The sequence below is a fragment of the Aphelocoma coerulescens genome, chromosome 3, assembly GCF_041296385.1.
Source record: "Aphelocoma coerulescens isolate FSJ_1873_10779 chromosome 3, UR_Acoe_1.0, whole genome shotgun sequence".
Classification (NCBI taxonomy): Eukaryota; Metazoa; Chordata; class Aves; order Passeriformes; family Corvidae; genus Aphelocoma; species Aphelocoma coerulescens.
In genome coordinates this window covers 18622652-18643969 of record NC_091016.1, presented here as the reverse complement: position 1 = coordinate 18643969, position 21318 = coordinate 18622652, and the positions used below count along the sequence as shown (strand labels likewise).

At 38.0% G+C, this 21318-nt stretch overlaps 1 protein-coding gene across 7 annotated transcripts in view; it reads left to right on the top strand.

Annotated features, from left to right (window-relative positions):
- Positions 1-21318, top strand: part of CDC42BPA (CDC42 binding protein kinase alpha) — a 184234-nt gene that overhangs the window by 52028 nt on the left and 110888 nt on the right. For all 7 annotated transcript variants that reach the window (XM_069009295.1, XM_069009291.1, XM_069009289.1 and 4 more), the window contains exons 3-5: positions 7463-7554; positions 13631-13714; positions 18056-18151. In XM_069009295.1, the coding sequence (XP_068865396.1) occupies positions 7463-7554; positions 13631-13714; positions 18056-18151 (272 nt within the window). The remainder of the gene's footprint in view (positions 1-7462; positions 7555-13630; positions 13715-18055; positions 18152-21318) is intronic.

Genomic DNA, 21318 nt, shown 5'->3' with positions numbered 1-21318 from the left:
ACTCCGTTAGTGGACCAAAATTGCTGGCTTTCTTCTGGTAAAAAATTTCTATTTTAGTACAACGTGCACCAGAATTTCTAGAGAGGGTTCATTTCTATTTTTTAACTGAGAGGGTTATTTGGATTATAAATCAAATAGGTATTGAACAGTTCTTTAATTAAGGGTGCAAAAACATAAATGCAGAACAAAGGAAATGACAAAATTATTGATACCTCCACAACTGCTTTGAGAGAGTACATATTTCAGGCCTTAGTTGTGGTTATAACAGTAGCTGGTCTTCAGAGTGGAGTGCTGGTACTTGACACATTCTTCTTCCCCTTTTCTTTTTTCCCCCCTCCCTCATTGAAGTGTGGTTACATGCTCTCTTATTGCACAATATTTGTTTTTTTTCTCTGATATTCATCAACACACGGTGTTCCACATACAGCTCTTTTTCAAGAGCCTAGTCAGACTAGAAGGTGTTATATCTTCTTTACATAACAAAAAGTTATGCTTTGAAGAACTAAGAATTCTGTTTAAAGTATTCATTTTTGATGCCTGGTTTATTTTGATTTTTCATATCAGTTAGTAATTCTAAACACAGGTCTGGTTGATTTTATTTACAGCTGAAACATCCAGAATTTTTTTGGCAGTCAAATACCAGCATATTGAGTTATGTGTCAGATATTGGGGAATGTGAAGTTTAAGCTTGACTGTTGGAAGTGTGATTTTAATTGACTTGTTTCCAGCTCTGGGACAGCATGAGGGACAGAGTTGAAGCAGCATTCTGCTTCATGAAGTGTAAGGCCACCTTCTTCCTTCTCCTTTGTTTTAGCCTTTCAGGGTTTTTAAATACCACAAAACTTTCTTCCTGTCTGCTCTTGGTTTGCTCCCAGAGCATTTCCACCCTCTTTAATAGGTGGAACAGGAGTCTTGTAGCACAGCCAGTTAAGTCTTGCTTCAGAATTCCAATCCACAGCAGGATGAATTAAAGTTCAATATTTTACTTTGCTGCTAGTACAATAATATTTAAACATAGGGTGGTTTACTGAAATTCTTGGGATGAGAAAGAATGGTAATATAAAAAAATAATGGCCATATCTTGATGTGGTATGGAAGTGTCCAGATCTGCAGTGGGTGTTTTGTGAACACAGGGATTATTTTTCGTCTGAGTCTGGGGAAGGAAAAACCAGAACTAGTCTAATATGTTTGGGAAAGATATTTTATTTTTCTCCCTGATTTTAAAGTTCCCGTTGAAGAATATTTTGTGGTAGCTGTAGCCAAAGATGTCTGGATGGTCTCTACTTGACCTTGATGCAAACACAGTAGGATCCAGAATATTGTGTCTTTCTATACCATAGTACAGGAATTTCTGGACATGCTTCTCATTCCTGGAAAAAGCCAGATTCTTAACTTGTACTTAGAGATGTTGGCACTTAACTGTTCATCGGGGAAAACATGTTAAAAATGTTCTGAGGGAGTGAAAACTGAATCTTGAATGTTAAAACTGAGAAGGGTATTTGTGGCTTTTATTTTTTACATTGCATTGACTAATGTTCTGTGGTTCAGCTGCTATCGTTGTTGACTACAGTGTTTCACCCCAATTTCCTCCAGAGAGTTGGCAGAAACTGCAACAAAGCTTTCTTGGCTGTTCTGCCAACCTTAGGTGGGTGGAGAGGAGAGATTTCTTTTCCATCTCCTCTCAAATTATACTTTAAGCAGCTCTGCCTTGCTGATTGTCAATGATTTCCCCTTTGTTTTGAGAAATACTGTTTATTTTGGGAGTAGTTTTCTCTCACACCACCTTTTGAAAGCTTTGGTGATGGTCTGTCTTAACTCAAAAATGCTGTTTACACATTTCATAATCACAGCTGATAGAAGCCACTGGAAAATAAATACTTTAGGTTTGAATCGAGCCTGTAAAGTAGAAACACTTGTTAAGTTCCTTTCAGGAATTTAACAGAAATTTCGAAACTGCAGAATGCTTTTAAAAAACAGAGCTGTCAATATATTATTCTGCTTTGGGTTTGTGGTGGGTTTTTTTGTTGGGTTGGTTGAATTTGGGGGGGGGGGGCGGGGGCAAAGACAGCACTAGGAAGAATTAGAGAGCCTTTTGGTATTCAGTTAAGTGACAATCTCTTAAGATTATGTGTTTTTTCTCATTTGCATGGGGGAGCTCTGTATGTATTTTAATAAATACTTTTAGCTAGTGAAGCAAAGGGGGTTTTGTCTTGAAATGGCAAGCTACTAGTTTCCTGTGGTGGTTGTTTTCTTTCCCAAACTATTTCCTTCAGAATGAGCTTTCACCATTGTTGTTGACAATTCTGATGGATACAGTTTTTAATTTCTATACCTTTGGCTTGACATGGCATTTTACATTGAACAGTGCAGTGGGCAGAAGGCTGGGTTTGCTGTGGGATACGTGGATCACTAAGGAAGCATGTTTTGTAATTCCTTTGGGAAATAGGATACAGTTATCTTACTGCAGCCTGTCAGTCAAGGGTACAGTCTTCACTCTTAGCAGAGTTAGTCAGCCTGTTTATCCAAAAGCAAATACAGCAACAGTGAGATGCCAAGAGGAATTCCTGAACACTGTCCTGTTACGTTTTATTTTCTGTTTAAATCAGTTGTGAGGACACATTCCCAATTGCTGCTCCAGGTCTGCAGCACTTTCTTTAACAATCTTCATCTCACTTGGGTTCAGTTTCAACCCATGCCTGCAGCACCCCTGGTTTCCTTCAGTGCTGTGCTGGGGAGGGAAAGGGGCACTGGCAGGTGAGGGAGAAGAAGGAACCTGCCAGCAGGTTAGCCTGGGAAAATCTGAATTCCAGGGCTAGCCCTGCCCAAGCTCTGCAGACAGAAACTTGGAGCTAGAGAGTGGAGGAGCAGGAGCATGAAACCAGCTTTGCTAATAAAGCATCCAATACAGCTGTTTTACTATTTTGATGTCATTTGGTGTAATCATGATACTAAACTGTATTGGGCTATCCACCATGTCACTGCCATCCCTGTGTCAGCTCTTTGGAAGGTGGACTTTTATCTCCAAGAGTTTAAGAGATAACCCCCTTAGTATTAAATATGATGTAAGTAATGCTGGTAACTGCTTCCCCACTGTAAATATGATAAACACACTGTTGAAGCTCAGTGTCACTACTGCAGAGCCCATTGATTTGCCTCTCTTCTGCTGGATGGTTGTTGTAATTATAATAAAATCCTGCTTTCCAGGGCCAGGGGTAGAACATATATTCCTCTGCATGCCTGGCTTGGCAGCTAGAGTCCTCCTGAGTGTTTTTCTATGTGTTTAACATGATACTTCTGATGGAGTTCTGGTTAAATTTCAACTGGAAAAAATCTCAATTTCTAACACTTGTAGTGTTCTCCTTTTACAGAATTTTATTGTTTGTATGCATTATAAGCATAAATGGAATGAACGGCTGGAGCATAAAGTGTGGGGAGAGACCCATAGAAACTTAAGTTGAAGGAATAGTCATGACAGGTTCACCTTGTTTGAAAAAGCAGCTTAGCTTACTGCATCAGTACATTGGTTGCCCTGGGGGCAAATTGGGAGGTTGTTTTTTCTTGCCATGGGTAATTGGTTGAATAAGTGCAAGGAATCTTGCCAAGAGGGTGGTGGTGCAGTTTTCCCAGGCAGGATGAGATCGGAAGTACTGACCAGGTGGAGTGGCCAAGTGTTTTTATAGAACAGTTTTTATAGGTCAAGTCTTACCTCTCCACCTCCTCCACAGAGATTGATAACATAGAATATTTTTCAGAGCAGCCTCCTCCACAAACATTGTGTATGACTTTTCATCATGTGGCCACAGAGAAAATACTGGCAAATTGGAAAGTTTTTTTTTAATGAACTTCCTGTTCTTGCTGAGTTGAAAATCAGCAGGAGGAGGCAGCAGACAGGCTGCCCACACTTACCCCTCGTTTGGAGGAGGAAGAGTTCTCTTGGGCACAGCCAACTGCTGCTCCCTAATCTGTATCACACGTGGCTAGCAACATTGAAAAGGGGTATGTGTGTGGAAAAAAAATCAGCTATGCCTCTGTGTATTTCTGTAGGCTGAATGAAGCACCAAAGGAAATGCCCATACTGCCTCTTGCTCTCAAAAATCTGCAAAGAAAGTGTGTCACTGTGGTATCAACCACGAAGGAAATGGCAGCTCCTGCTGAAAAAGAGGGTGTTGTTTTCTGTTAACTTTTGTGCTGATTCTGTTTAGGGAGATGGGGGTGTACATGAGGGCTGTGCACCTGCAAAGCTGCTTTTCAGGGACCCCTTGGAGCACACTGTTTTGAAATTCCCTGGCCTGACAGTTTGCTCTCTCTGTAAGGCTTGTAGGACACTGCCAGACTGGTTGCAAAAGGTCTGCCTGTTCACCTCATAGTCTGGAAAGCTGGATGGATGGAACGCTGTCTGGAGAGAGGCCTTCCAAGACCCCAGGCCAGGCCAAGTTTTCTATACTTAACATTGCTGTTGCCACAAGAGCAGCAGATGTTTGCACAGCAGACAAACAACGTTGATGATAAAGCAAATTGACCTTTTTTGGAACGAGCTATTTGGAGCACATTCCTAAGGCAATTCTTCTTTACATTTTTTGTTTTCTTTCCTTTTTTTTTTTTTCTCCTCCCCCCTTTTTTTTCCTAGGGTACTATCTTGGCTGCTTGATGTCTCTGCTAGAGGTGATAAAAAAGTTAAAGAGGAGGGAGGTTTTACAGACTTTTCCACTAATGCTGATACTACAAATCATTTAACCTACTCCAAACCTATTTTTGTCGTCTTTATTTTACTGAAGTAGTTATAGTGATGTTTATTTTTCCAGTGTCCCTATGGGAACCCTGGAAGATTTCAGAATGTAATAATTAAAGAATGACAGGCCTTTCCTTGCAATATAAAGTGAGGAAGAGCTTTGTGGTTTAAACAGCTATGCTGTTGCTCGTTAGCAAGAAATTGTGCCTTGTACTCTAGCCAGGCCTATAATGGTCAAAAAATGTTGAAGTTGAGAACTACATGTTTGTTTTCAATCAGTTGTTTTTCAAGTTAAAAGGCTCTAATGGCTTGTTTTAATTTGTTCAGTAGTATTTGTCAGTAGTATTAATATTTGTATTCAGTCACTTAGTGTAGCACAGCTCAGGCTATCCAAGTAAGGCAGTACATTTTCTTATCACTTTTTCTATTGCAACACCTTTCTTTTAAAGGAATTAAATTTTAAAGATTAATTGAAAGTTTGGGGAACCTCTGTGAACTTGAATAATATATTTATTTCTGTTTAAATTACATTTTAGAAGTATTTAAAATGTAATACAAATTTTTATTTTAATTTTATAATTCAATATTTTGAATAAAGTTATTATGAATGTAAAGTAGAAGTATTAACTAAAGTGAAAATCTCAGTGTTATATGGCTGCAACTTTACTATTTGGACCCAGTGCTGGGTTTTCTTAATCATAAGCTGATGTTCCTGTAGTTAGAACAGATGTAATTCCTGGTAGAGAATTGATTCCTGGTGTCTGAGTATTTTAGAAGAAAGAGACCAAGTTCAGACTTTGGAACCACTGAGATTTTTAAAGGCTTTCATCCATTGTACCTGATGTTACTGGGGGTGTGCTGCATATATATATACATCATAAACATAAGTCTCTGCATTTTTGTATCATTGTTGTTCAGATACGGTTTACAAAGCTACTTTAAGGACTAGGATGAAAAGTTTTTAAGTATTAATACTGGGGTTTTTAAGTATTAATACTACAAGTAGCTTGTGTCTCAAGCTTACAAAATTGCTTTGCTGAATAGAAGGCAGTAGGCTTTTGGACAAGGATGCGGTAGTGCCTTGAAGGCCTGCATGTTAATATTAAAATTCTATATTGAATTGATTAATATGATAGTGGTTTTCAGGAGGATTATTTTATATCGTTAGAAAGAGAAAATACTGAATTCTAGGAGAACCCAAATTTGGTTTCTTACACATTGTCTGAGTATATTTAACTTGGTTCTTACTCAGGGTCATTTGCTTTTGGAGCTTTTGAAAACTGTTCCCCATTTCTTCTTAGAAATGTTGTTCTGAACAAACTGTTCTGCAGTATGATGCCTGTTACAACCCTTCCCTGCAAATAAAGCTGCACTGATTCCATCAGCCTCTGTAGAGAGAGAAATGGACATAGATGGGCCCCTGTACCCTGAAAGCATAAGCTAGTAAGGTTTTAATGGGCCTTGTAAAATGGTGTCTTTACAATGTGCTTTTTTGGGGTTTTTTTTGTGATTCAGGAATGTGATGGTAAGTGCCTTGTCTGTAACAAAAATACTGTCCCTGTTTCATAGATGTGAAACTGGGTGCAGTATCTCTAGTGGCTTGTTTGGGATCATTGAGCTAGACTGCCTTTGAGCCAGAAATTGAACTTCATGTTCCTGAGACCCATCCCAGTATGGATTATCGAACTGTCTTTTGTGAACCATATTGACTGAAGTTTCTGTTTTAGTAATAAGATTTCATTTGTGGCAAGTATTAAACAAGCTTTTAAAACAATAATTTTATAAAGATCTCCTTTTCCTGCTAAATTACTTCAAGTTTTGATTTTTTTTTTTTTTTTACCAAGTGTATTGTTGTGTAGGTTTTGATGTAGAGTTATCAGTAACTTGGATGTTTTGCATGCATGCAGAGAGCATGTATTAATGAACCAGGACTGGTTGGTTGTAGTGCTAAATGGGGCTGAAAGAGGGGAATTGTCCTCCTGAGACTGCTGTTTTACTGCGAACAATGCTGGGGTTTTACCTCTCTGGAATACAATACATTATTTTGCTTACCGTTTTCAAATATATTATAAAAGAGGGGGAAAAGAAGAGGGAAATGAAGCTTAAGTTGAAATTACATTCAGCTTTTTCAGGGAATGTGTTAATAATGTCTTGAGTGCAACTGTTCTTCCTTCCAAACCCAGGAATTGACTATTAAGTGTTCCATGTGTTAAAGAAGTAGTTTTCAAAAAACATTGCACAATACATTGTGTAGACCAGTAATATTGCCCTTCCACTTACCATTCATCACCATTTTAATTTTTTATTGAATACAGTATTGTTTGGCTGATCGGCAAATAAATTAATATTGTCCAAAGTGAGCTCATTTTATTATGTTTTGCTTTTGCAACCAGAGTTATACAGCACAGATGCAGTGCATGTCTGTGAACTCAAAAGCTGTGGAAAAATATAGTCAGCTTGACTACATTTTTTTTAAATTAAAAAAAGGCAAAAGCAAGCTTACTTCATAAACCTTTTTCTCACAGCCATTTGGACTTAGTTCTTACTTCATTATTTCTAGCTTTAAACTTCACTGTATTCCTTTAGGATGTATAGGTATATAAGCAAAACGATCCATTGTTTTTAGGGCTCTGATTTCATCTATTTTGTGTTAGTGTTACCTTGTTTTGTGATTTTTGCGTGGGCTGTTTTTGGTTTTTTTTTTAATGATTCTTTTTTTTCCCTTTGTTTCAGCCAAACCTTTTACATCTAAAGTGAAACAGATGCGACTACATAAAGAAGATTTTGAGATTCTGAAGGTGATTGGTCGAGGAGCCTTTGGGGAGGTATGTGTGAGAAGGATGTGGAAGGGTTTGAGTAATTCTCTTGCAAACCTGCAGCAGTGAGGAGAGCCTGTTAATAACAATACACTGATGTACAGGTTTTTACATTATTTAGCCATAATGGATATTATAGGCCCACCTAATGTACATCTTGATATATACATACTTTGACAGCTCTTTCGAAGAGTCTTGTGAATTTTCAGAGAAGGCAGATTCACATGGATTAAGAGACCCATGTTTCAACTGTCTGAGGATAAATCATTTGCTTGACTAATTCTTTCTGGTCAGGAGGTGAAGGAGGCTGATGGTATAGAGATCTAATAACTTCTAATTTTCCTAATAACTGTATAGTCTGAAACTAGTTTTTGCAGCTTAAATAGCCAAATATTGATACTGACATTCCAATAACATAGAGAAATCTCTCTCTTTCTGTCATTTAGTCTCCTATTTTAATGAATGTTTGAAGATTTTTCCTGTATTTCTTTTAAGGACTGTAGCAGATGTTATTTTCTTTTTCAGTAGTCACCTACTACTATCAAACTATACAATTTTTTGCTGCTCCTGATAAAGCTCTGTCTTATTTGAAGTTGCCAGAGAAGTCTGTTGATCACTAGGTCAAGGAAACTTTAAATGAAAAACGTTAGCTTTCTGACCCATTTTTCTTAATTCTTTTGGGTGCATGAGCTTTGTTTTTCATGCAGGACACTGTAGGAAGAGCAATCTAATGTACAGCAGTGCCTTGAGTTTTTCATACCCAAATACACTGCAGATGTGGATAAGTGTGTAAAGCTTCTGCAGGAGGTCCTCCATACTGCCTGAAAATACATGTGAACTGAAACCCAGAGAATAAGACTTTTCTGATCAGAGTCTTCATTGCCTTTGGAGATGGAAGTTCTCTTTGATAGGAGAGGATTTCTGGAGGCTCTGGCATGTGACAGAGGAGAGTTGTTCTCAGATTCACTTGCATATTTGCATCTTGTGTGAAAATCAGTCTTAGCTAGTCTGTGATTATGGAAGAGTAGACTCCTGTAGGTAGTATATAAGGAAGAGGAATTTTTACTGTAGTGCGTGTCACTACATACTCCAATCCCTATGTGCAAATATAATCATTGGGCAGCTGTAAAAATAACAAAAAAAGTTACTTAGCTGCTTTATCACTCTGGGTTTTGCTCCATCTGGAGTAAACCTTCTATATGAAGGAGACTGATGGCTGAAGTTACTCATGGATAATTTATCTTCAGTCTAAACCTTTGCCACAGAGAATGTTGCAATCTCCATTTTGATGTAAACACTTCTGCTTAAAAGATTAGCCCTGGTCAGTGCTACCATAGGAGTTGCAGCTGAGTTCATGTACAGACTGTGTTAAATATAAGAAAAAATCGCTGATGTTGGTGCTTTCTTGTTGGAAGGATCATACACTAAACCTGCCTTGTATTGTGTTTTTAAGAGAAGTGATTTTTTGTCTGCTAAATCAGCATCAAACTCCACAGCAGCTAAACCGCAAAGAAACCGTTGTTCTATCTCAGGAAGTTCTTTGTGGTGAATCATCCCATGAGCAGTGAGAATGTAACTTTCCCCATCCTCTTCTGGGGACAGTCTGTGTAATTGGTTAGTTCTCCTCCTCTAGGAACAGTGTTTCTTTCTAATTCCTTATCTGAGGAAGATAGCATGACTATTAAATTATCAAAATCTTCAGGAAGGGGAAAACTGAAGTTCTTTCAGTGGAGATGTTTGGCTTTTTATGTTCTTAAAGTGGGGATTAATACATATTTGGAAGGATATATGTCTTGCTAGCTTAGCAAAGACAAGTTCTACACAGACATTTGTCTAAGAAGTTCTATATGAAATTGCTAATTTTCCTGTAAAATAACCATTAAATATCTGAGGAAGATTGAAAAAAGGACCACCAAATTTTACTGCTACTTAAACCACAAAAAACTATATTAATATTAAATTGCACAATACTTGTATTTGCTGAGACAGATTAAGAAATCTGAAAGAATGTATTTTCTTTCCAGCAATCTATAAATGAGACCAAGGTTGCTCTAGGTTACTGGGAGGGGTAATTTTTTGTCTCCTGAATCAACATAATTCTGAAATTCTGTAGACTACAAAGTTAGTGCAAGTTTTCTTTGGCACGGTCTCAGACTTGTTCTTATTTTGATTTTACGCTACTCAATTTCTTCAATTTGCATAGTCAAGAAATATTTCCCACTTTGTTTTTACAAGTTTAATGCAGAGAAAAAGTAGTTTAAACTAGTTACTGCTTATAACTGTAAGAATTCATTGTGCCTAGTTTTGTTTTTCCCCTTATCCTTTCTTCTGCTTTCTGAGAAGGCTTCCTTTTTGTCACATTATTCACATGCCCCTTCCCTCTGCATGCACACATTTACTTATTTGCAATTTTATGTCAGAGTGCTGTCTTTAGAAAACACAGATGTTTCACTTGGGGGAGGAGCAGGATTATCATGGTGAAATTAATAATGTGGGCTTCAAGTGTTTCATTGTGCTGGCTTTGAGCAGCATGGTTTGAAAAACCTAACACAAAACAAGAAGACTTTAAAAACGCTGCTAGGAAAGGTGAAGCAACTGGGCAACAGCTCTTGGTGGTGTCCCTCAGCAGTATAAAAGAGCAGCTTAGTGAAAGCTCCAATACCAAAATTTTCAGTTGGTTCTATTCTAGCTTAAAAAAAAAAAATTCAGTGTATGCTTATGCTAGAAAATATTAGGTTGTTAAATTGTTGATCTTTTGAAGAGAATTAATTTTGTAGCTTGAGAATGAGCTAGTTACTCCTAAATTTTGTCATACAGTTATGAACAGTAACATTCTTTCTTGTCTGCTTGTTCTTGCTGGACAAGAAAACCAGTGTTGAATCTTCTTTTCTACTTTTATTGTTCTTCTTTTTCTTTTCATTTCAATTTTAATGGCTTCTGTTCCAGTTTTTTTTTCTGTATAAGGCTATTGCTTTTTAAGCAAAGGAAAAGTGCAGACAAATACTATAGAGACAAGTAGTCAAGCTTGGGGCAGAAGATGTCTGACAGAATGCCAAACTATACTGCTGTTTGTGGGAAATACGAAAAATGATTGGAAGAATGGGAAGAATCTCTGTTTCTGACTAAACCAAGATGTTTATATCAGCACATACCAATCATATTTTTTTGGGCTGCTCACAGGAGAATAAAATTTAAAAACCCCCCATCCTTTAAAAAGTCTAATTTTAAGAAGTTCCGGTAGCAAGACACTTGAGGATCACTAGGACAGGAATGATTACTCTTTCTTCGCTCTTTGACAGCTTCACTGGGGAAAAGAAAAGATCAGAACAAAACTGTATTTGTGCCTTTGTGTAGGTAGTAAATACTCTGTGTATATGTAAACACTGCCTGGGTTTGTAATCACGATTCAGAATTTTTTTGTTACAATTACAAACTGCACCAGTCTGCTCATTGCTGAACTGTCAGGTTTTACTTTCACAGTCTTGGAATAAGCATTTTAGAATTTACTTTCGTAAAGCACTGAGACACCCCCAAAAACATGCTGTGATTGCAGAAAGATGGCAGTGGTGTCTGTGGTCTTTTGTGTGTGGTGGTTATTGATATGGAATAACATTAATGGCTTTCACAGACTAAAAGCTTCTCACTGATTGTAAACACAGCTGGTAAACACGAGTCTATTTTTGTTCTTTAGTCACTCTTCAATGCTGCTACACATTTGCAGAAGGTACCAAGCCCTTGTTCATGCCACAGAAGGCCTGCATTCCAAATCTTCACCAAAGGCAGTGCTGTAGCTCTTGCAGTTGTGTCCAAGTGAATGCTGAATAGTAGACTGCAAATTCAGGCAGCTGTGCAGTTACTGTGTGTCTTTCAATGACCAAGTCCTTTGCAGAATAACACAGCCTTGCACTGAGCATGCTACAGGCAAGAAACGAAATCCTGAAATTGGCCTTGAAATACTTGTATTGTCTTATGCCTCTGGCTGCCTGTACTCCAGTGTTTAATGGTGGAGAAGACTTACTTTCCATGCTGGGCAGCAGCATCTAGAATAGCCTTTTAATTTTTCCCTGCAGGAGTCCCAAAACCCTTAAAGGTCTTTTGGGGACAACTGCATTGTAGCTTCATACCACAGGCTGCATCATTGGGGATGTCCCTGTCACCCAAGTTAAGTAGGTTACAGTTTGAATGCTGTGGTGCAGTGTCAAGGCTTTCTCCTCCTGACATTTCTCACTAGAAATTGATACAGATAATGGCTTACCAGAGCTTCTAACTTAGATTTAGCTAGTAAAGCAAAAGGATAATCAAGATCAAATCCATGCTCTGGGCTATGTGTCACTGCAGAGGATTCATCTTTCCCTAAAAAAAAACTGTGATTCTCAGTCTTGTGTTACCGTGTACAGCAGAGCACACATTCTTTATGAATTAGAATTATTATATTATAGGCTAAAGTAATAATCCATTTTTGTGTTTCAAATCTGAAGGTTCCTTGAGGGATTCCAAATCTGAACTTGAACCTCATGTGAGGTAACCTTTAAAAATTTCAGTCCATAAACTAGTTTAAACAAATAAACGTAGTACCTTTCTGTCTTATCTCCTTCTTTTATCTCCCAGCCACTCCCTCCCCCTGCAGCCCCAGAAGGCAGCAGTGTCCAGACAGGGCCAATAATGCCCATGTGGGAAGTGGCAGCTGCTTGGGCTGTGAATCTATAGCTAGGCAAGAGCTACTCTGTGAGATATATGTTGGTTTAGACATCAGAGTATTGCAGTCCTTTAACCTGTGCTTCTGCTCGTTGGTGAAGCTGTTGCAGGTGATGACACATTTGAAGATGGTTGAAAGAGGTTCACATGACACTTTCTTCAAACTGTCTGATCCTGTATTTTTTTTTTCTGTTATCCCTGTCTTCACACATTGCTGGTTTACTGATTATGAAAGAGGTGAAAGGAATGTAGGAATCAACCTTCGTATTTTTTTGTCACTGGCCTGCAGGATGAAGATGATGATAATCTGTGTGACAGCATGTTGGTTGGTAACCAGATGCACACAGAAATAAACTTTTATCTGTTTTAGCTTTAAGATTTCTTTGAAAGGGAAGAGGCAGAATAGGATAGTTGGAGAATGGCTGTTAAAATGCAGTGCTTGTTGAACTTTTCTATAGTTGGGATGATGATGCTGGTCTAGTTGTGATCAGCAGCTTTGAGTTTGTGGCACTTCCATACCCATTTTGGTTAAAACACTGAGCTTTCCATGCCCAAGGAAGCCTGAACTGTGGAAACAAGTTTGTGTAAACTTCTTCCCTCCCTCTTTCCTAAAAATATTCTGTGTTAGCTTATATTATAGCTAAACAAAACTAATATTCTCAGAAAAGGATGGTGTCAGTGAACTTTGTTAATTTATTATTACAGAGGCCTATGGCATCTAATGTTTCAGAAACTATGAGGGGAGGAGGGGCAGCTGGGCAGCCTTGTTTTGTTAAGTTTTACTTCTCTAGAAATTGTGCATTTTGCTGTTTCCCTGCTACTTAAAACAGACATGATAAAAAGCTCGTTGAACTTCAGGTGGAAAAATGTGAAGTCATACTATCTTTGAAGAAAATCTAGTGCATTATTTCAGACAAGAGTGGAAGTTGTTTTATGGCAAATCTACAGTTTTATTTGTGTTTAAAACCAAAGAGACACTATTTTATCTTGACTTAGAATCTGCTATGCCATTACCTTTTCTTGAGGGCTCTAGAGTTTAATTAGTGTGTAGGACTGAAGCCCGGGAATATAAAACATAGGGCCAGAGAGTTTCATGACAGTATGATAGAGCAAGAAGTGTGATGTTGAGAAATACCAGTTTTACATTGATGGTCACCTAGAAAAAATTACACATAGGGAAAGTGTGATACAGAATGAAAGCTTACAATAGGCTTGGAATTTTCCCATACCGTTGTGGTGCTTCTCTCTTGATGGTGTAGTATTTTGTTGATAGTAAAAATATGTCCAGAACACTCAGGAAAAAACCTCCAAAACTGCAAGGTTACATGAAAATGAAAACAATCTGCATTTCTGTGTTGTAACTTATTTATCTTTAATTTCTCTTTTCCAGGTTGCAGTAGTAAAACTGAAAAATGCAGATAAAGTTTTTGCCATGAAGATACTTAATAAGTGGGAGATGCTGAAGAGAGCTGAAGTAAGATTAGTAATGTTTTTCATGATTGTGCCCCCTCTTACTCTGCTGAATTGTCACTTCTCTGTCCACAAGGCTCTGTGTGTATTAGAGGGATGGAGGAGGTGCTTCACTGTTTACTGACAGTAAAAGATTAATATTAAATAAGCTTAAAGCAATTCATCAGAAGGGTTAAAATGGCCTGGAATCTTGACTTATGTGGGGCTGGATGTTTTTGACATTAGGCCTTTTCTGTAATTGCCCAAGAATTACCAACTACACAAGCGATCTTTTAATGCATTTGTTCCAGTTGGGAATGTAGTCTGTAGCAAGTATTTTCCATGATGGAAGGTAGTTACTGAGCTATAAAAAGGTAATTGCTGAGCCATAGCTCATCAAACTTACTAGTTTATCAGTAGGTGGAACTTAGTCAAGGCCCAATTAGTAGACTGAAAAATCAGAAAGATAAAAGTTTCAAATTAATTTGAGGGCATGTTTCCTAAAAACGTTCATCTGCAAAAATATGGGGAAAAAAGTGCCTCATTAAAGCTGGAGTCCGTTTTGTGTGTGAAAAAGGTGGAACAGCTCTTTTAGCAGCCTTGCTTTTGCCTTAGCTGCCTACCTTCATTATACAACTCTGCTCTTCATGAAGTCCTTGATATATTTCCCTGGATTCCTTTGAAAGGAAGCTTACAAAATGCAGTCTACACCTGAATACTTGTGTATTAATTTTAGATGGAAAATGTATCTAACTCTCCAATTTGCTTTGAAATTCTTCATCTGTGCATACTAAAAATATACTCATAAATACATAGTTTTTATTTGAGACCTCAACTTTGCTGCTCTCAGGCTGCCTTGCTGTTCAGCTGCTTCCAAGTTTATTCTGATTTCCGCATTTATGTTTTAATTACATCTTGGTAGGAAATTAGATCAATGGGAAACCATCACACTTTAAAAAAAATGTATTCAGACAAATTAAAGCCAATTTCTGATGTGTGCACATCCTGTCTCTTTTAATGAAAATGTTATCACATTAAGAAGTATAAATGGCTTGCAGATTGGGGTTAGATGTACACAATGTGTTTCCTTTTTATCCAGAAATCATTCAAATACTGAGCAATCTGGCAGTAGTCATGATACAAAGAGGTATTTCTCTCCAAGACAAATGTCATTACTGTAAGTTTCATTATTTTGGTGAAAAAGAAAAGACCAGGAATAAAGCTCCACTCTATTTTTAAATGTACCCTTTTAAAGTGAGTTTGAAAACTGTTCCTTTTCATTAACATACAGTTATAAATAGGTTTCAAAAATTTTTCTCTATGCAAGGTATTAAAAATACTCTTCCCATGGGTCCAGCTGAATTTCTGAAAGTCTGAACCGTTAGCCTGAAAAAAATTACAGCTATGTTTTTCCATGTATTTGTAACCCATGGGTATACAGTGGAAAGAGAACCATCTGGAGTGAAAATGCATTATACAGCATGACCTTCAGCAACTATAACCTATCATTTTTAAACATTCATGAATGCACTTCTTACTACTGATGGGGAAAATGACCCATTTGGGCTCTGTTAGCAGTGTGCTGCACGAACACTGAGATACACAGGAAAACCACGCAGTCCAAAAACACAAGATGAGCATATAGATAGATCTGTATGTTCATATATCTCTGTATCAACAGTGTGGGAAGTGGGAGTCATTTGTAAAAGCAAAAAGGGAGTATGTACTCAGAAGAGTCTTGAGAATGCCAGATTAAGGTTGACGACTGCAAACTCTGAGTGCAGAAACTTTGTTATGATAAAACTGTACAGGTTGCAAAGTCAGTGTTCTTTTTTGTATAACACAGAGCATAGGTTTTCCAAATCCTTGCCCCTGTTGAGATGGGATGTAGAACTGGGAATGTTACTGATACAAGGAGTACCTGGAAGTGTGTGACATCTTGCTGTTACACTCCCAGACCTGTTACCCTGAGCGTTGACAGTCACTTAGAGTTACACGTGTTCCACACTGGTGCCAGATGAGGTTCAGGAGGGACCAGGACAAATATTGTGCAGCATGGCAGCAGTCAGCACCCCCAGGAGGTGCTGACTCTGAGCTGTGAGGACAGGAGCACCAAGCAGCAGAGCAGGTCAAATTCTTTGCTGCTTGAAGGCCACGGTAACAGGAGAGATACAGCCGTTGCACTGAGTTGGCTTTCCTGTGACAAGAGAGTTGGATCAGATGACCTCTGGAGGTCTCTGCCAACAGTTCAAGGAGACTGCCTGGGGAAGATGAAGTGTAATGCTAGAATAATGGATGGCACAAAAAAAGGCTTCATTTTAAGAAAGCTTAATTGAGCGATGTTACTAATTAAAAGAACCACTGCTACTGTCTCTTTTTGTTGTTGTATTTTTTTTTTTTTTTTTTTTTTTTTTTACCACTTCAACTCTGGCTGTTGCTGTCTCAGCTGTGATCTGCTGTGGTAGTAGCTGTTGCTTCAGCTCTAGGCATGCTGCCCGGAGGTGGGTGTCTGGAGTGCTCAAGGAATGTGCAGTCTTTTGTCAAATCATGGCAAAAACAAGTGGAATTATATAAACTCTCTAGTAACTAATCCTATGAATTATGTCATAACAAGTAGAGAAACTACCTGTTATTTATCCTTGTGAAAACAAGAGTTCATAGTTATCTCTTTCTGAAATATGTTAAGAGTTTACAAACAAGGAAGGAAAAAAATCAAGCTGAAGCATCGAACAGCTTTTCTTCCTTCTGAAGATGATCCATACTCATTCTCCTACCCCAAGTCTATTTTTCATTCAATAACTTTGAAGGTATTTGTTTTAAGTATGTCTTGCTATTTTCTCAAATTTTACTGATTTATCTCATGCATTGTGCAATGATTAAAGTATGTCATCTTTATTTTTCCTGGTCTGCATTGTTCTTACTCACTGTATTCACCAAAAAAAGGACTTGTGGTGGTTTATTTGCTTGGAGGAGGGAGTTACTTTCTGCTCTGTTTTTGCTGCATGTATTCTTGTGCATAGCTCAATTTCAAATGATATTTCACTTTTCATTCTTCACTTTCCAAATCTCATAGCCATGAAAAGCTATGCCAGAGTTCTGGTATTTTCCTATTGGATTTGCAAATCAAACGGAAAAAATAAAAAGCAAAGGCTTGAATTTCCTTTAAACTTAGCTGTCTCGAAAATGGAAGAGACAGAGCAAGGTTCAAAATGATGAAGCATCTTTGTGAAGAGCAGAGTGTGCTGGAATAGAATATGGTCTGTGTTTTTCTCAAACTCCCCATCTGCCTTCTAAATAGAGCCCATACAATATTATTCTTTCCTCTGCAGTATCTTTTACATCTTTTTTTCTGAACAAAATTGTGCATTGGCTTTGTTATTTGGTATCTTTTGTTTTCTTGTGATATTCGCTTCAGAACTCACACCCTTCAAAATGTTTATAGGATTTCTTTGCTATAGTTTCTTTTTTGGCTTTACATCTGTTTGGTCACTTTTGTCTGTCATTCTGCAAAGTTGTTTCTGCTGAGGTATTTTTTTCACTACTCGGTCCAAGTTGCAAGACCTTCATTGGATTAAATACCTTGCTGCTTTGCACTTGGTTGTTTTCCTCACATTTAATCTTCTTTTGTCTTGTACAAACCTGTGTTTCACAATTAAAACATTTGTTGGCTGTTCTTGGTCCTCCTCTCTTTCACTTGATATGAAGGCACCTCCTGCCTCCTGTTTTTCTTTCCAGTATATTGAGTGGAAACCTCTTGGGATGTCTGATCAACAGCTTATATCTGGCAAGAGCAGTATTCACTTCTCCCAGCTTTTCCTGAGCAAGGGGTGTGGAGAAAACCCCAAGTGGCTAATGACTGTCAAATGATGACTACATGGAGTTATTGGCAGCTACTTTCAAATGAAAAGAACCTTGCTTATATGAAAACTCAAGTGTAAAGCTAGGACAACAGCATGATGAGATAAAACAATGACACAAGACTCCAGATTCCAGCTCTCTGACTCCTCGTGCAGTTACAGTTACCTAATGCCATTATTTATTGTTTTGCTTAATCATACATTGCTATTCTGTCATTATTGATACTTCAAGATTTTGACATTTTAGACAATGGGAAGCAGCAGCTTATTTATCCCTTTGCCTCACTTAACAGTACAGAGAGATAACTGTTTAAATTTGAAGAAGGTGGGCTCTTCTCATATCTATTTTTTTTTATATTTTGTCTTGTGTGGATAGTGTAATAAATGACTTTTTAACTGACAGGCATTTTGGATTTTTTTTCCCCTGAATATGTCAAAACACAGTCAGCTTGCTAAATGTTTTTTTATATATTTTACTTAAAGGCTATAATTATTTATCTCCCCTTCAGACAGCCTGTTTTCGAGAAGAGAGAGACGTGTTAGTGAACGGAGATAACCAGTGGATCACAACATTACATTATGCATTCCAGGATGAAAACTATTTAGTGAGTGTTGCTTTTTTTTTTATATATATATATATGTCTGGGTGGAAATGCAGAGTCTTAGTTGTGGTTTGAGACAGAAACGTAGTTTATTTGTTAATTTCATGTTCTGGACTATACAGACCATGTGAGGGTCTGTGATTTTGTGCATAAGATTCTGAAGGGTGGAGACTGGTTGAAAACTTCGAAAGTTTTGCTGTAAATACCTCAGGAAGGCAGCTTTGTTTTCTAGACCACTTTGCCTTTGTAGATAAACCCTGGTCTAGCTGTGTAATCTTTCGTGCAATTTGTCATTCCAGTTTAATTGGATTCATAAAATTAAAAGTGGACTTACTAACATGCATTTTCTATTTTACTTCAGTTTTTTATGATTAACCATGCTGATTACTGTTTTACAGAGAGAAATAGGGAGTAGCCCTGTTTTGAAACAACTTACTATTTTGAGGACTTAAACTCAGTAAGCTGTCTCAAAACAATAAAATGTTATTGCAGCATGGAAGAATGCCACTAAATGCTCATAAATAAGAGTTGGAAGCTGTAGTTGTAGATTAAAGTGTCTCTTTTATGTTATTTAATTTCTGAGTCTTTTGAATGACTTGCAAAATGAAGCTAATATGAGTAATAGTGGTCAATTTTCTATAAAATCCTTCCCACTTAAAAATGTTTTGATTGTGATACAGTTTTGGTAATATTTACGCCTGAAAAAGTAAACAACAACACATTGATGGCTTTTGATTGTTTGGGTTTTATTGCCCTGTGCTTTGGATTCTCTATCATTAGCAATTCTAATAATTTCTTTACTAACAGCCGCAGTTATTTATTCCTCCCAGTCCATCCAATACATGAAGTGATACACATGGAACTCTTGCAGACTTGCAGTGTTTTCTGCCATTATATTGCACTTTGTTCTGCCAGCTCAGATGCTTGGGGATTCACGGGTTTTGGTAGGTTTGCACAGAAGACTGGGCTCTGCATTTCTAAGTCTAACTGTTGGCTTAGATACCTCCCAGCCAACTTCATGCTTTGTTAATGTGGACAGTAAAAATAATCTCACGTATTGTGTAATTCTGATCTTATCATTAACAACATTTCAAGGAAAATATTATATATTCCACAACAGCCTGCTAGAATTTGTTTTATTCTTGCCAGTTTCCTTGTTTTCACTAAGCACAGAGCAGGTTCTGTTCTTCATCTTTGATAGTCTGCTGACAGGAGCTAGTTTTGCAGCTTGCTGGGCAAACTATCAGTAATACTGGGAGTTTGTATCATCACTAGTTCTCTGTATGCTTTTTATTCAAATCGTCTGTAACAGAAGCGGCCTTTAAAAAAAATCTGTGTAGGTTGAGCAGTAGATGTGGTTGAACAGTGACTGTTGTTTGCCTTGAGATGGACCTCAACAAACTGGAGGACTGGACAGAGTGAAATCTCATGAAATTCAGCAAAGAGAAAGGCAGTGCCTTGCACCTGGGGTGGAATAAAACAAACCCAGTACATGCTGGGGGCCAGGTGATTGGAAAGCTGCTTTGCTTGAGGTCCTGGTGGATAACGAGCTACCGTGAGCCAGCACCGCACCCTCGCAGGAAAATAGGCCAGGAGTATTCTGGGCTGCAAGGAAAAGTGTTGCCAACAGGTATGGGGAGGTCCTTCCTCTCTGCTCAGCCCTGCCCCAGCTGCACCTGAAGTGCTGTGTCCAGGTCTGAGCTCCCCAGGGCAAAAGAGAGATGGAGCTACTGGAGCAAGTCCACTGCGAGGCCAGAAAGGTGATTGAGACCCTGGGGCATCCTTCCTGTAAGGAGAGCTGGGATTCTTCAGCCCAAATTAATGTAGGATTGAGAGGGGGGTTATCATCAGTGTGTGTAAGTACCCAGTGGGGGGAATCAAGACAAGGGAGCTGGATTCCTCTCTGTAGTGCCTGGTGAGAGGACAGGAGCCAGTGCACACAACCTGAAATACATGGAGTTTCATCAGAACACAAGAAAACCCTTCTTTATTGGGAGATGCTCAAACCCCAGCTGGAGACAGTCACCATCAGCCTTTTCTAGCTGACCCTACTTGAGCAGATGAGGTCTCAAGAGGTCCCTTCCATGAAATGAATCTGTGATTTAGGATTAAATGCCTGTGTTAAGCTTCCACTAGTTACTAGAATTTAGTATTCCTAAATCTATCCTTTTCTTTCTCTTGGAAAGATGGTGCTGTTGTACAGTAGTATTTTGAGAAGTATTTGAGATACTGGATAGATCTGGATGATTGTGTCTATTTAGAAAGTATTTTTAAAGCTTTAAAAAAACCCAAACTTTTTTTTAAGGACATGGATATTTGACATTGGATATTTGACGGAACTTTTTATTTAAAACTTAGATTTTAGGTCCAGCTGTCATTCCTATGCATGTATTCAACTTCATTTGCACAACTTAATACCCTGAGTTACGGTTTAAGTGTTGGCTTATTCAAGGAGTTGAAGGTGTCCATGTCATTAGGCTACTATGGTGCTCTTGCAAACATAGGAGGAGGTGCAGAATCCTGTGTTGTAAGAGCCAAAATTCTATTATTTTGGTTTATCCAGTAGCTGAGTTGCAGAGGTTTTAAAAGTGCTGAAGAGTGAGTACAGAGATCCCACATCAGTCAGGAGAATCTGAAGAGGTTTTTTTTCAATATACTTTCAAAGCAGTAAGTTCAGCTCTAGGAGATATCTGTACAATGCATCAGTTAATAATCAATATTTGAAGTTTCAATGGTTTAATGCATTTTCTAAAACTGTAAAACACAAGAAACTAATACTATCAATCTTGTTCCAGAAGGAGTGTAGGAGCAATATTTATCTTCTGTAAGGGTTGTGAGCATAATTTAAGTTTATTATTCCTGTCACAAAGCAACAGATGAAAATTTGACTGTCAACATATTTAAAATCTTGGGGAAATGCCTTTTGTGCTTTTTTATGCACTTGGAATCAGTGAGGATGCCCAAGTTACTATGTCTCAAGCTGTTAAAAATCTTTGTTCATCACCTTTATTGTTATGGAAAATATGAGGGAAAAGAAACAGGTGTAAGATTTCTGCCTGCCCCTCATTTTCCCTAGAGCTGGTATAATTTTGCAGATTTTTTTCCTCATATTTTAGTGTCTTTTTCTGAAAATGGGAAAGGCAAACAATTTAGGGGAACTATTGCAAATA